At 35.0% G+C, this 15,946-nt stretch overlaps 1 protein-coding gene across 1 annotated transcript in view; it reads left to right on the top strand.

The window, feature by feature from the left end:
- The window catches only part of spon1b (spondin 1b), a 105,086-nt gene extending 99,013 nt beyond the window's left edge, over positions 1–6,073 (top strand). The window contains exons 14-16 of the mRNA XM_088934825.1: positions 204–368; positions 1,006–1,272; positions 4,730–6,073. Coding sequence (XP_088790951.1) covers positions 204–368; positions 1,006–1,272; positions 4,730–4,893 — 596 coding nt within the window. The 3' untranslated portion in view covers positions 4,894–6,073. The remainder of the gene's footprint in view (positions 1–203; positions 369–1,005; positions 1,273–4,729) is intronic.
- The last annotated feature ends 9,873 nt before the right edge of the window (positions 6,074–15,946 follow it).

The following is a 15,946-nucleotide window of genomic DNA, read 5'->3' as shown; positions in this document are numbered from 1 at the left end:
CCACAGAAAAGGATGCTCTACACATTTGCAGCATTTATTCTTCCAACATATTATTATTGAGAGGCTGATCTCCTTGGCAGGACATCTTGTTTCTGTTCTTTGAAAGTTAAAAGGCAAGGTTTAAAACACATTGTTTTAACGTGAGTTATTTCATTGAATAGTAAGTAAGGGCCATTGGCCTTATTGTGGCCCTTCTTCAACAGACACAATTCCCTGCATGCTGTCGCCATGGTCAGACTGGAGCGACTGTAGCGTGACATGTGGGAAGGGGATGAGGACCCGGCAGAGGATGCTGAAGTCCCCCGTGGAGCTGGGAGAATGCAATGAAGAGCTGGAACAAGTCGAGAAGTGCATGCTGCCTGAATGTCGTGAGTACTGCAACTGGGACAATGAACCACACACTGTAGCTCAGTGATGTACAGGACCAGTATGGGAGAGGAACGTAACTGCTCTAGTTTGTCTCTAGTGATTATTGTGCACATGTATTTTAAACTGCAGAGTTTAGTTCAATCCGGGAACGATGCATAGCATTTAAAACCATGGTTTTTACTGTACATAAATTATGACTGCCATTGAACAGCACTGAGAAAGATGTAATAGGAGGTACAGTATATTACTATCTTTTACATGTAAAACATGCAGGTTTATTTTCCTTATAATGCCAGCAGTCCACTCGGGAAAATGATATTACATTCTGTCCCATCACAACATGAAAGAACTCTTAACCCTGTCATTAAATTTAAGTGGCACGAGCAGGAATAAATATAATTAAAAGGTTTGCATTACATCCCTGAAGTCATTTCTCATGACTTAACGCTCAGGTTCCCAGGAAATGCCAGAAAGAAATAGACTATATGAAAAAACTTTAGGCAGCTGAGGAAGATGGAAGAAGTGTGGCCAGGACATTCAATCACCGTTTTGTTTTGTTTTTCGGTCTTTGCTTTTTGTGCTATCATTAAGCTTAGAGCGCGTGGATTTTAAAATGTGAATTTCTGTGCCTTTCAGCAACCGACTGCATGGTGACAGAGTGGTCCGAGTGGTCGGAGTGCAATAAGTCCTGCGGCAAGGGTCACATGATCAGGACCAGGATGATCAAGCTGGAGCCGCAGTTCGGGGGGGACCCCTGCCCGGAGACGGTGCAGCGGAAGAAGTGCAAGGTCCGCAAGTGCAACCGGGGTTCCAGCGACGAGAGGAGGCGCCGCAAAGAGGCGCGGGAGAAGCGCAGGAGTAAACAGAGCAGCAGGGACGAGAACACCGAAGAGCAGCACCCAGGTCTGCGTGAGTGCGGTCAGGGTCAGGTGCCACACTGTTACACACTGCCGGCACAGCGCAAGTGCTGCAGGCTGCCCGATTATCCACAGGCGCAAAACACTATTAACCCTCTATTGGACCGTTAGCATGTAATTTGACATCAGGTACGACAATAAAATACAAGAATATGACAGGGGGGTAGAGAAAGGGCAGCACAACTTAAAATATGTGCAGTAATCGCCGTAGAAACGCTCATTTTCCTTCTGTTGTTAAAATTGAACATGATTTTCTCAAGAGAGGACGCCTATACAAGCAGATTTTACACATGAATGCTGACACCAGGAGGGAGGAAAAAACTCATGCTTGGACATGAGCTCTTCATCAACTGATTCTTATGACACCTCCAAATCCTGGGTTTGTTGAACATGTTAAAAAAAATTCATGTGTACAAGTTGCCTCATATTTTTTTATCTTGAAAAGGAAAAAGAAAGCGTTCTATGACTAAATATTTTGATAAATTAATCAAGTTTTTTTAAAAAAAACAATCATACTTTTCTCAGATCTGTAGAGAAATATTGCTTATAACCCTTCGAACAATCCAGTGCCATTTACAATAGTAAACTTCACCTTGTTTGTCGCCGAAATATAGCTTTAAGCTTCCCTTGTAAGATGTCACATAGCTTTTTTATAAGTATACCATAGTAATAATAATTAAGCTTTTATAGAGGTACTACAAGAGCTAAAATATAATGCCCATTAAAAAATGTTATCTCTCCCCTTGGACTAACTCAAGTGCTCCTCATTAATGCAGTGTCTTAATGAAGACCACAGAAGAGCATAACTGTCTTCTCATCTGTAAAGCAAAAAATATAATCTTAGTCAGACAGAGCCATGCTACTAAGTAAATAAAACTAGTGACAAGATCTTTAATGAGTTTAAGAAAAATACTGTAGAATAATAAACACCTTACTGGTAGTTAGGGCTTTGATCATTTGCACAATAATTTATGTTCCATTTCCAAGCGTAGCATCAAATATTCTCAAACAGCATCTGGGACACATGAGATTGTGGATCTTGCTTTAATTATTTAACAGGATTAATGCACTCATCATGTCAGATTTGTATAGAGGAGTATCATGATAACCACTATCAGTGGTCTGCAATTATCCATTTACATTTACAAAGCTCATTTTTGTGAACCAGAGAGCTGTATTTCAGTAAATGAAAGGAAAGGGGCATGCCATTGTATTGTTTCCTTAAACCTACTGGGTTGCAGCTTTGTATCATACTAATGAGGAGTCTTTAAAAGGCTCCAGATGCATGTAAATAGTAAATGTAAAACTAAAGATAACACAGTTCCTTGCCATGCACAGCTGCATGTTCTCAAACAATAACATCCTTTTAGCTGGAAGCTGGATGAGTCCACTTCCTAGGACAAGGTCCAAGAATCAGGCCTGAGCACTTCCTGCAACTCAGTCCTTTGTGGAATTTGTGGGATTAGCTTGGCAGGAGTCAAACTCAGACTCAAAAAGACTATATTCTGTATATCCCATTTGTCAAACCAAATCCTTTTAAGTCTGGTAATTTGTGATTGGATAACATGCACAAAACATTCTCATAGCCACAAAAATATCATTTTAGACCTTTGTCTGTTTAATTTATTCTCAAGATTGTCTTTTCAGTCTGTTTTTTTATATGCCAAAGTGGTTATTAGTTAAAAAGAAAGAAAGTTGAACTGTTCATTGGGCTTTTGTTATTAACCATTTTATGGTAGTTTGAAGGTAAAGAGCAGTATAACTCTTGGAAAAACTTGTCAGATGCCTAATTGAGGCCTGACTATATCTGAGGATGCTATGGAGCCAAATGCGAAAAGACAAATTCCTAATACAAGTAATTGTATATGGCCAATAAAGTGATCATATCTTATCTTTACCCAGAATTAATAGTTTCACAGTTCATTTTCATGTTGTTGTGAGGGGTGTAGGGTGTTGGCAGTTTTGGAATTCATAAGCAAAATAATTTGAAATAAAAAGGGTTTACTTTGAAGGGTTACATGTTTTCAATGATTTATTTACAAAGACCAGACTGAAACCGCTTATCTTTTCAACAAAGGAAGGTCTGAATCAAAGCCTCCTCAACTCTTTCTTACAGAGGTACTGTATGTGAGTTGTCTTCCTTCCAGTATCAGCATCACGTATACTTGGTTAACAACAAACCAGACTGTACTACAGTATCTGTCTGGAAGCGGATGATTTGTAGACATAAAGCCCAGGTCCTCTTGGGCCCCAGAACTCCTCTTTGTGGACCACTAGTCTCTTGAATATATTAAATTCATATATTTAAAATATGAATAATATGTTTGTGTTAATAATTGAATAATGCTATTCCTTGGTAAATACTACTGTATAATTGGATGATATAACGAGCATTCAAAGATCATGTATAACTGTAACAAATCCCCAAATCTTTCAGGAAAATGACAAAACTATGAAATTACTGATATTCCATTGAACACACATAACATAGATCAATACATTATGCATTTTAACCTTCGTCATCAACAGAGTTGATCAACAATGGGTTTGCAGCACAGATCACAGGCTAGTAGTGTGTGTGGCCAGTGCCTGGAAACAAAACAAGCTGTATGTCTGCACTGAGAGCTTTACATCATGTTGCAGCTGCAGTCTTGTGGAATTCTGTCCCATTCGTCTTGTAGAGCCTGGATAAGCATGTGTCTGTTCACTGGTCTCTAAACTCTAATTACTACACATCATCCCATCTTAACTCAAGTCTGACACATAGGGCTTCCACAGTTTAATGGTCACATTCCCATACTGTTGCTCACATGAGCAGCATGAGGAGTGGTGCTGTCCTGCTGGAACTGTAACATTATCAGGATGAGCAGGAAGTTATACAGTCAGATTACCTTGCACCCGTAAAAGAGGAGCTCTGTAAGTGACTGGAGAATCCTACCCAGACCATCACTTTTGGACCTTCCTTTCAACCGCTCTGTGGTACACATACTGTATACAGTACTAGTGTACCACACTTGCTAACACACTTAATCAGGGTGGTGTACAAAAAACGTGCCTGAAGAGGACTTGGCTCCAATGCTGGCAAATCATCCTGAAGTTATTTAATGGCCTTCAACAAACCTGTAGCATAAAAGGCACTGTCCTCTTAATAAGCGATGCTAAGTGGTTCCTTTCTCTTTGTTTCTTGAACTTCACAAGACAGGACATTCAGTAGGTTACAGTACATCACCCCAATACTGCATGTGTCCAACCCAGTTGGTCACTCATGAGATGCAATATACAATTGTCAGTCAATTACTCAAAGTGACACCAAAAATATTTCATTATCACCCAAATCCACATAATTTATTTTGCTAAATCTACTGTATACAATATACACATTAATAGAGTGATGTTTCTTGTGATCTTTGATGTGTTTTTTCATCTTCACCTTTGCCTTAAAGGGTGTAAAATGAGGCCTTGGTCAGCGTGGACAGACTGCACCAAGATGTGCGGAGGTGGCATTCAAGAGCGCTTCATGACAGTGAAGAAAAAGTTCAAGAATTCTCAGTTTACAAGCTGCAAAGACAAGAAAGAGCTCCGGGCATGCAATGTGCATCCTTGCTAAAAATGTGGATGTGTCTCAATTTTGCTGAAAAGATGCACTCTTTAAGAGCCGTTGAGGAGAAAAATCAGTCTCGTTTTAATCCAGGTTAATCTGTGGGAGCAAAATGCAGTTTCTGAGTTTCAGTTTTGTATTCTGAAGTAAATGGTCACACTTCTTGGATTAATAGCTATTAACGAATGAGTTATTAGACAGATGCGAATCAGTTATATACTATACAGTTTATAGCTGACGTTCTGGGAATGTAGCCATTATATTATCAGAACAACACGTTAATTACATTTTATAAACATTTTTTAAGACTTATTTAGATTTTAGCCACACTGTTACACTATCACTGACAGCCACAGTTTCACATAGCTTTAGATAGTGAACCATAGTCATGTTCATTTGCAATGCATACAATGAGTTAAGCTAATGTGAGTCTATAGTATGAATAACTCAAAGAGAAAGACATGAATTTAACAGATTTTTAAATGTGGCAACCTTTTTCATTCACTAGGATTCTGCACTCTTACTTGTCAAACGCATCAAACATGATCTGTAGCTTTATCATGTTAGCTCTAGCCCAGTATTCTTTAATTCAAGATCAAGAGTCACATGCCAGTCCAAATCCTGCAGCCTTGTTGAGTGTTATTAGCATGGGTCACCTAAAAATCAATATCAAACTGATCTATAATGAACCCATCTGATTAAAACAGATTGATTTTCCACCTTGAGTTTGAATAGCTCTGTTGCATTTAGAATTTCTTGCAAGATTACTGTAAACTTGTTGTGGTATACTATTCATAAAATACCAATCAGTTATAAAGAAATAGAACTGTTATATCCTGTGGTAACTTCTTAAATAGTATATTATATTCCTGAAATAAAAGCACAGGTAACCATTCCAGCATTTTATAAGCCTCAAGATGCTGTTTTTAGAAAAATCTGTTGTGAGTTTTTATTCAAATGTATGACATGTAGAAGCTCCACAATTTAAACTTGATAAGGTAAGAATTATTAGCATTTTTTATTTGATTTGTGCATCATTAGACGTTTTGTTACTTTTGCTGTGGAATTTTGATAAGAATGTCACAAGGAATTCTTACCAAAGTCTTGTGTAGATGTTTTGTAGCTGTCTCTCTAACATATTACTATTTTGGAATAAATCACCTTTACAATAAAAGTAAATGTGACAAAATTGTGTGGGTGACTTTTTTTAATCATCTTTCACCTCATGTTTCACCTCATCATCACATTGTTTTTAGTCATCAGGATCTGTACTTCAACATATTCTTTCAGATTAGGGATTCAAAACTCTGGCATCACTCTTCTATTGTTTTGGGTCTAGGTCCAATTCCAGTCCTGGAGTGCTAGCTCTCAGTGACTATGAAATAAATTAGCTTGTCATTGTCTTAATTGGACCAGTTTACCACGTTCTAAATCAATTATTCCTTGACATTACTATTCTACTCACTTCCTCACTGTTTTTGTTATTCATTTTTCCCTATTTCTTCTGTTGTATGTAAATAACTTTATTTTGTTCAATTCATGTATTACTATATACTTTACAGTATGTAGTGATCAATAATGATTTAGAAAATTCTATAGGAAATACATAATTTGGTAAGCAAATAATATTTAAATCTAAATTATTCTTAAATAATTAGCTCTTTAGTTAGGTGCTACTGCTTTCAGCACATCTACATAATATGTACACACAAAGGTCCTTCCGAAGAGAGAAGCACCCAGCTGTGGGTAATGCATACAGTACCTTTTAACCACTGCTGTATTTCACTTAGTAAGCCACTAGATGGAAGTCATAAAATAAATGCATGATATAGACCACTAGATGGGGATATCTACACAGAATTTACATTTTTATCTTCCACTGAGTCGGATAACACCATCGAGGCTGCAACTGACTGATTTTCAGATAACCATCTGGCAGATAAATCTTTCTACATTACATCTTTTTCCCAGCCCACATTAAAGGTTTTGCTAAAACTACATTTGAGAGATATATTCTGGCCAAAAGAAGGAAATTCAATTGCCAGTGTGCATAGATTTAGGCTCTAGAAAGCACAAGTAGTGGTTTATGTCCAAAAACAACATTTGTTGTGACAGCTTAATCATATATGAAAGCCCCTAAAGATATTTTAAGAAAATTATTCATTAACTCTATGAAGTTCGTTATTGAATCTCATGAACTCTATGCTATTTCCCAGACAAATGATAAAATCAAAACTTTTAATTCTTAACTACATTGTGTTTGCCTAGTTCTGACTGTCCTGATTGAATGCATACTACAGATGAAGACATTCAAAATGCAAGGTAAAACCCAGTACAGCGGGAATTGATCTACAGGCTACTGCAATATGTGAATCCTTGGCCAAAATAGCCGACAGGTGGCACTTGTGGTGCATTAGTTGTTAGTGAAACTCTCTACTGTGCATGTTTAAATTATTTAAGAAATCAACTTAGTCTTTTCAGCCTTTATTAGGAGAACATTCAATATGGGATTCTTCAAACAGATGGGCAGTGAACAGAGTCACAGAAAAGCAGTTATTCTCAAAGTTTAATGAAAGACTGGCAGCTCCACTAATTACAGTATTAAAAAAGTTTAACTTGGTATTAACATTCATTCACTATGTGATCTGTTGCATACAAATTTAAGTTTCACAAGCTGCTAAAATTGCTGGCATTTTAATTTACTAAAACATGAATCATAATCTATGTTTGTATTAGTTCACATGAAGAAACGTATGATTCAAAGCTTGTTTTCTCTAGCGTACTGGTGATGTTTTAATATTGTCAGACAATAATTAAACACACCCATAAATTAGATTAGCTTATTACTTGGAGGCCAACATTGTTTCAATGGGAAATGAAAACATTTCCCACCAAACAACCTTTCATTCTGAATCTTATTAAGCGGCCAGTGTTATTCTGATTTTGTGAAAACTGCCATTCGCCTTTTTAAAATAAACTTTTTCTAAAAAAAACAAGGAGCATAGCTTGAAAGTTACACGTTACAGCCTAAAATACCACTACAACCAAAATGTACTGTAATACTTTCAGAAATCACTTGAGGGAGACAAATGACTAAAGTATTCATTTGTGTTTGTGTTCTTAAAGATGTACAGTATATAGCCATACAGTTTATTAGGTGTTGCAAATACCAATTTTGTGCAATTCAGGAATAGACACATTCTAATTGTTTATATAAGAAAAACAATTATCTCTGTCAGATCACAGGGAAGATAGTCATTTGTCTCTCACTGTAGTCCACAGTTGCCAAGTTAATGTTTTGAAACATTTTGTTCCAGTGATGTCAATTTGCTGTAAACTACATCAGGAAAAGTGAGGTCTTTAGGGATTAAGCTTACTGGAATGCAGAATCCAGAAAGTGGCTTTAGGGGATCATAACTTCAGTATTGAGCATAGCATACAAATAATTTCAAAATGAGGCACAGCTAGCATCTCATCATTACAGGAAGTCATTATTTTACCCTTGGAAAGGTGCTGAATTGTACACATAATGGTGGAAACTGAAAATATCAGCATTATGTACAGTATAAAACATCTCATATTCTTTGATAGCATACATATAGCTATTCAGAAGAGAAGATCCTGCACATAATATATTGTAGATATGCAAGTTCATCTAAACTTAAAATTTAAATATTCTATGATCAGGCCCATTTAAGTACTGTATATTGGAATCCAATTTATATTGAATTAAGTAATGTTGTGTTGTAAAATAGCTGTACTTGAGACATAAGGGAATCTTAAAACAAAATTGTTTTAAATTACCCTTGTGTCTAAATTATTAAACTCTGAAACATGTCTGAATGCTTACAACAGGTTGAGGAAGAACCTTTAGAACAGGTTTGTTGTTAAATGTCTTTTAGGGAATCTAAAGCATGAAGAGACAGTTATGAAGAGAGAGTAAATGAAGCCGGGTATTTAGTATTCAGATGCAGTCCCATTTTATTAAAGGACTAACAGTAGGCCTTACCCTTTTCCATTACTCCTCTCCCATATTCCTGGAGTTCTTAGCCTACACCACCAGGCCTGTCTGTGACTGTGGTGATAGCAATAATTATACAATTTCCTGACCGAGGTAATTAACTGTGTGATTTGATGTTCTCCCTCCTTCAGCGATGTTGTGACAGAGCCCCAGTGTCCCTGGAGCAGGACCAATCAAATTTACTCCAGTGTGAGAGAGATGTAATTGCATTACATTTTAGAATAATTACAGAATAAAATTCAATTATTTTCAAATAAGATTTGCAGAACTTTACATAATCAGTTGCAGAATAAATAAAACATAACAGAGAGACATCTGATTGTGAACCCCTCAAGTCATAAATAACAAATGACTTTCCACAGCGGCTTTAATATTCTGACTTCATGTTACTGTACAACTTTGATCTGGGAACTTACATTTTACAACTGAGTCAGAAAGGATATTTTTCCTCTTGAGAAAGAAAATATATTGGGGTGAAACAAGGCATTCCCCTTTCTGGAACAGTATGGCAAAAGCTACAGTTTTCCCACCACATAGCAATGTAATCTGACACAAATCTCCAGCCAGTGAACAAACATTCTCTGAAGCTTGAGCTTACATTCTCTCTGACCATATGTGTAAAAAAGCTGCAAATAATTTTCTCCCCAGAAGACTTTTCATTCCAAATACTGTTTGCAAAGCCGAAAGAATTTGAAGTCATATATAATACATAAAGTCATTGCTTTAAATTAATGATTGTACACAGAAAATGCAGTAACTAAAATAGGTAAACCTCAGCCCTCAAAAAAGTTGACATGACTTTAAGCAAAGATGTTATATACTGTAGTTCCAGATGAACTGAGACGTTTTGGCTGTGGAGCCTTCTTCGGGTATGAAGAAGCTCTTCAGGTGAAGAAGCCACACCCGAAGAAGGCTCCACAGCCAAAATGTTGTGTTTTCTTTCTTCTCTTTTCAGCATAGAATAAACCTATTACTTGTTCCTTTGCAGCCTATGCATGCTGACGCAGCTACCCACCTGAACTATATAGGTCCAGATGTTACATTCTCATTTTGGAATTTTCCCAAATATACCAATTTAGGCATCTTTTCTACAGTATATATTTAACATAAAAGACATTAATACACAATTCCAGTTTTATTACGAAAAGCATGGATTAATGAAACTAAAAAATAACTTGGAAGCAGGCCAGGAACACCTATCTTCTAAAACTTTCTGCTGTTGTTTTAAATACATTTAAATATGTATTGTGTCCATCTCACATGTTAATGCATGTATATTTTAGATTGTTCCTTAAGCAGTAGACAATAAAAAAATATAGCAGGGTCTTTCAACATATTCTATATATGGCATTCCAATGAATGCTAATTTAATTTCAGGCCTGTATCAGTCTACATTTCAATTTAGGACAATAAAGCAAGGGTAGGCTACACCTATAATAATTAATCAAGTAATATGCAACTTGAAGTCACAAAAGTGTCTTTTTTTGTATATACTCTGACTTTTACAATAGATTTTATACAACCCCATGGATCGAATATGCTATTATGAAAGATACTCTCTTAACTCTAATAATTTTGAAAGACTAAATATAGAAAACCATTTCAGTAACATACTCTAAAAATGCCTTAAAAGTAAAAATCAACACATAATAAATATGGAAAATGGGGACTTAACAGATACTCAGATACTGGGAATATTCATTATTAATTCTTGCATTGATGTTATGGGGTTTTAAAGGCACTGTCAGCTTTTTTGAAAAATATTTTGATTGCAAAAACATACTGGATTGCAAAACATACTGTAATTTTGATTCACATTTTTGGCATGTGTAAAAGCTCTAAGATAAGTGAATGCAATCTTTTTAAACTTGATGGGTTTGGTTTTGGTTTTAGGGTTTGCAGAAAAACGTAGTCTGTTTTACGACTTCATGCACAGCAGCATCCATGGAAAGATTTGTTGCAAATCAGAAAAGCTTTAATATAGATCATTATTGCAAAAATACTTTGCTGTGAGCACTGAAATCCTGCTTTATATACAGTATACAGTACTAAACATCTTACCAAGAACACTGTTTAATGGTGCTTTTTCAGAGCAAGCACGTACTAGTTGCTAGTTAGTCTGTGATTTGTTTGGACTTCACTACTCCTCAGTTATGTTTTATGCATACTATGAAATTTACAAATTGATTTTGTTTTAAGAAACCAAAACTCAATCCTTGTCCACTTCTCACAGTGCAAACCTCCCCTAATGAAATTCAGATGCTTGACATGGCTGTTTTCACCCCCTGAGGGCTCTTCTTCACTCCTGCTAGGTTTTCTGCCTTCCAAAATCTTCAAGATGACCATTATATTTTAATATCAGAGGTACTGCAGTAAATTTACTTAAAAAGGTTCTAGAAAATATACTAAATAGTAAACCTAGTTCTTCTAAATATGACTCCCTTACATGTAGAGCATAATCGGCTTAAACACATGCAATTACATTAAACGCTAGCAAAGAAATCTTCAATTGCTCCCAGCATTATGGAGTAAAGAATGCAACATTTATAAAATATTTAAGTTAATCCTTAATTATTAGATTTTATATTAGCTTTGTGAGATTGTAATGCTTTTAGACTCTACTTTTAATTATATAGTTAAAAATACAACATTCTTAGCAGGATAATTTGTTAAAGAAATTATTTTATCCTTTCTATAAAATGGTGCTGTGGTGCTACTGCTAATTTGTTTTATGTATTTAATCATAACCTTAATGATCAGGCCAAACTTGTCATTCCTTCACATTCTGTCAGTGGAAAAAAATAATTTATGTCCAATACTGAACTCCCAACATCAAACAATATTCATATTTCTTTCATAATTAATATTTAGATTGCCTCATTAAAGATCATTTCCATTCTTTTAAACTGAAGATATTGGATCTTTGATAGAAGTACAAATTCCTTGCAAATTCTTTTTCAGACAAATCTAACTGCCATGCCACCTTTAATTTACGTAGAAGAAAAGAAGCTTCTAGTTTCAGGTAAATATTATCAAAATTATAATGCAGTACCCTCATGGAATATTTCTGTCAATCTCTCGAAAACATGAGGAAAATGCTCCTACTGTAGGCAGAAGAGTATATGATTTGTTAAAGTGAAAACGTATTACACAGAATACAAACCATAAAGCATGCCACATACTATACTTAGTATAATGTGTATTATACTACACATACTTAAATAAGTCTTATTTTCCTTAATTTAAAGGCTTAACAACAAAACAGTACTGCACCCTGTAATGTGTTCCTAAAAAGCAATGTTTACTAAGTCTCATTATTATTGCTGGTATTTGTATTGTGGAACCATTAGAAAGGGATGCAAGCTGGTTTACCCTGTACTTTTAGCAGAGATATTATTACAGTATATCATATGCAAATAGGCTTATGAAGAAGACGTTCATATCATAAAGACATATCTGATATGGGTTACACAACGTATTAGGTCAGTTACTCCCGTGGTCCATAGCTGATGGGTCTGCGATTAGCTTGAACACAAGGATGCAAATGTCTAGACATAGAGTGGAAGAGATTGTACAGTATACAACAACCACAGATGTATTATTCTACAAAGGCTATGAAACAGCTTTCAGCTCATTGATGTGAACTGGTGATGGTTGATGCTGACTTCTACTCAACTTGTATTACATGGCCTAACATGGGTTAAAGTATGCCAGCGCACATTGAAATTGCATGTTGATTCTACAAAATTTACAATAGGTGAAAGAGTAAAGGATTATGTTGGTGCTGATGATGCTGCAGTCAGAGCATGGGTCTGAAAAAGTTACCAAAAAGATGTGCAATTGTCATTAACATCTGTAGGTGTACTCCTGAGGTTATCATTAATAGCACCTCACATAAGCCTGCTACTACAACTAAAAGAATGGCTTTCTTTTGCTCAAACGTGAGGGAACATGTTGTGGTTTCTCCTGTATAAATGTGCTCTGTCTCAAATGGAAACTGCTGTTGTGCAGCCCAGAGAGGCTGGATAATGATGTTAGCATTGTCTGCAAGCCTGTTGGCTATAATTGGTTTTACCTGCCTTCTGTTAGGCCCAATTATCAGGCACAGTGGTTGCTGTGCTGACGAGTACTGTCAGGTAGTCCCTCAGAATATGCTGATCATACATGTAGTTGACTAGATCTAAGCAGATTCAGTAGGTAACAACTCTGAAGCCTAATAATGAGCAGCAACCATTAATGTCAATTTCACTGTGTGATTATCTTGCACTTGGTGTTAAGCTTCTTTTTAGATACTGTTTTAAACAATTTTAGCTTTTATAGTGAAAATTACAATTGATTTGTGATTTGAAAATTTCAAAAATATCACAGACGTTTTCTAAAACTGTATTTCTGATGATTAAATTTACTTTTTAATTAACTGATCAAAAAAGTAAAACAACCCAGTAGAGTTCCCCTAGTACAGATTATGTGCTAACATCACTACACCATGGTAATTTGGATAATACTTAATAACCCTTAATTTCTGTTTGTCCTTACTAATTAGTCTTATTGTGAATGGAATACTGGAAAGAAATTATCGGAGCAGTTATATGTTAATGAGAACAATAAAGCTGAATTAAAAAAAAAACTAAACAAATTATGCATAAGAACTTGATGTCTTATTATCTCATTACTGTTGCTCCTAAGATTACCTGACCTTACTGTATATGCAGCAAAGGACAGATAAATTGTTGTTTCTTAATTAGGAAAGAAAGTAATAAACCGGTGATCATTTAGACTGTCTAATTAAAAAATATATTTAAAACTTTAATTTTATATCTTTAAACTTGTGGAGAATGTTCTATAAAGTAAGAACAACCTACGTACATACTGTATAAAGAAGAGAAATATTCATTTTCACTCACATACTGTATGTTTCACAAGACGTAGGTTTCTTTTTATGAGCTTGACAGGTTCATTAAAGATGTTAAATATCATAAACATGAGATGCATGTACCATTTTTTATATACTTATATACTTTATGTACATTTTCTTATAAACCAAGTTCTTGTATACTTTTTTTCCCCATCAGTAAGTTTAATTTTGGATGATCTTTAAATACTGTATCATATCAGTCCTATTCACACAGTAGTACTGTACCACGCTAATGTGTACACCAAATCAGATACAAAACCCTTGAAATGTAACAAACTGGAAATCTATCTGAAATAGAATGCCAAATACTCCTCACCTCCCATTGCTTTCCAGTGTGTGTTGTTTACTATGAAATCAATACTGTACAAAATGGTATGAAACAGGGGTTACTGTACAGTATGTGATATTATGTATGTGATCCTTTGTCAATAACTGGTCCTTTGTCAATCAATTGTAAATAAGCAACTACTGTAGTTATCACCAAAGTAATCCTTTAATTGATGCGTCCTTGATATTGATATCTGTCATTGCACCATCTCTTTTATTGATTGCAGAGATTCAGCTCGTATTAAAACCAAAATTGTATTTCTTTCCTTTTATTTTCTTCAGGCTTCTGAACAGCCTTCATTCAAACTTAAATTGTGCTGTTTTATTAAGTTGTCTTAAAGGTATATAATAAATTCTGCATGATGTATATTTTAAGATTTATTACATCCTAGCAGAAATTATATAAATATATAAATGCCAATAATAAGAAGAAGAATATCTAAAATAATGTAATATGAGTCAAAATAGTAGTGTGAATAGCACAGTTTGAATTTTGAGAACAAACTGTTGAGAAGTTTGTTACTTTTAACCATGGCAACCAGAATATGCAGGTCTGGAACAAAAGACTACACATCCCAAGAGGCACTGAAGCTTTTAAGATGGCCAAATGACTCATGCTGGGGAGTTAAGGAAGCAGACCTTAGAGACATTAACTAAATGCCTGTCTATAAGGCAGTGGTCACTTAAAGATGTGTGATTCTCTCCAAGTAGTTGGAACAAACAAAATTAAAAAAAAAGAAAAAATGGGGGAAAATAGCTAGAAAGCAAAATTACAGTATGTGCAGAAACAAAAGAACACTTGTAGAGTATACTGTATCCATTCAATTTGGTATTTTATGGCCATTTTTTCTTGTGTAAATTAGTTCACAGTACTTTCATGAAACACCTCTTGAAAACAAACACAGGAGCACCAGTGCTTGAAGAATTCTTTGCATTAGAAATGTCAGCCTGCACTCGTTAGATCACACTGCTCATTACAGAAGCACTTACTGTAGCAAATGCTGACACATTTCTTGTCATGGCTCCTACTGTAATTCTAGCAAGGGGCATTTGACTGAATAATATGGTGGAAATACAGTAGGTCATTAACAACAATGTAAATACAATAGATGACAGAGTGTCAATTCTGTCTACAGTACATCTAGTTTTTCTCCATTAATGAAGAAAATGTATTATTATTATTATTATTATTATTATTTATTATTACATACATACATATATAATATATGATTGTATAATATTATACTATTATAAATTTATATAATATTTATTGTATATTATATAGAAGAACTATAATGAAAATGTATTACACATAATATTTATATTCTCAGCATAACTACTAACATGGTGTATTAGATACAGTAAACCAGATTATTCTATTTCAGTGTTTAAGCCAGACCACAGAAGATAGCATACAGTCACATAATCACACTCTAATCATAAATCTGGAGATTTAATCTCAACCAACCAGTTTTGTATTTGGTAATGCATTACATTTTGAATTAAACAGATAAAAGTAAAACTGAAGCACCTTGATGCAGCAGGATTTTGTTTTTCTGCCTTTGCCAAAGAAGTCGGAAATGTAATTTTAATTACTACCACACAACTTAAACAAAGGTTCTGCTTTATTAAATTACTTTCTTTGTTTTCTTATTTTTTTAAAGGTCTGTGAAGGCAACTGTGCCCCAATTCCAAGCCAACACATTTTGTTAATTATAGAAATATACATACTGTATCATAAATAGAAATTGAATACCACTGTTGCATTAAAGAAACAATCATAATTTTATTGCATGTTA

This window comes from Atractosteus spatula, chromosome 16, assembly GCF_055471065.1.
Source record: "Atractosteus spatula isolate fAtrSpa1 chromosome 16, fAtrSpa1.hap1, whole genome shotgun sequence".
Classification (NCBI taxonomy): Eukaryota; Metazoa; Chordata; class Actinopteri; order Semionotiformes; family Lepisosteidae; genus Atractosteus; species Atractosteus spatula.
Note: the sequence above shows the minus strand (reverse complement) of the source record. Positions and strands in the feature narration are given on the sequence as shown.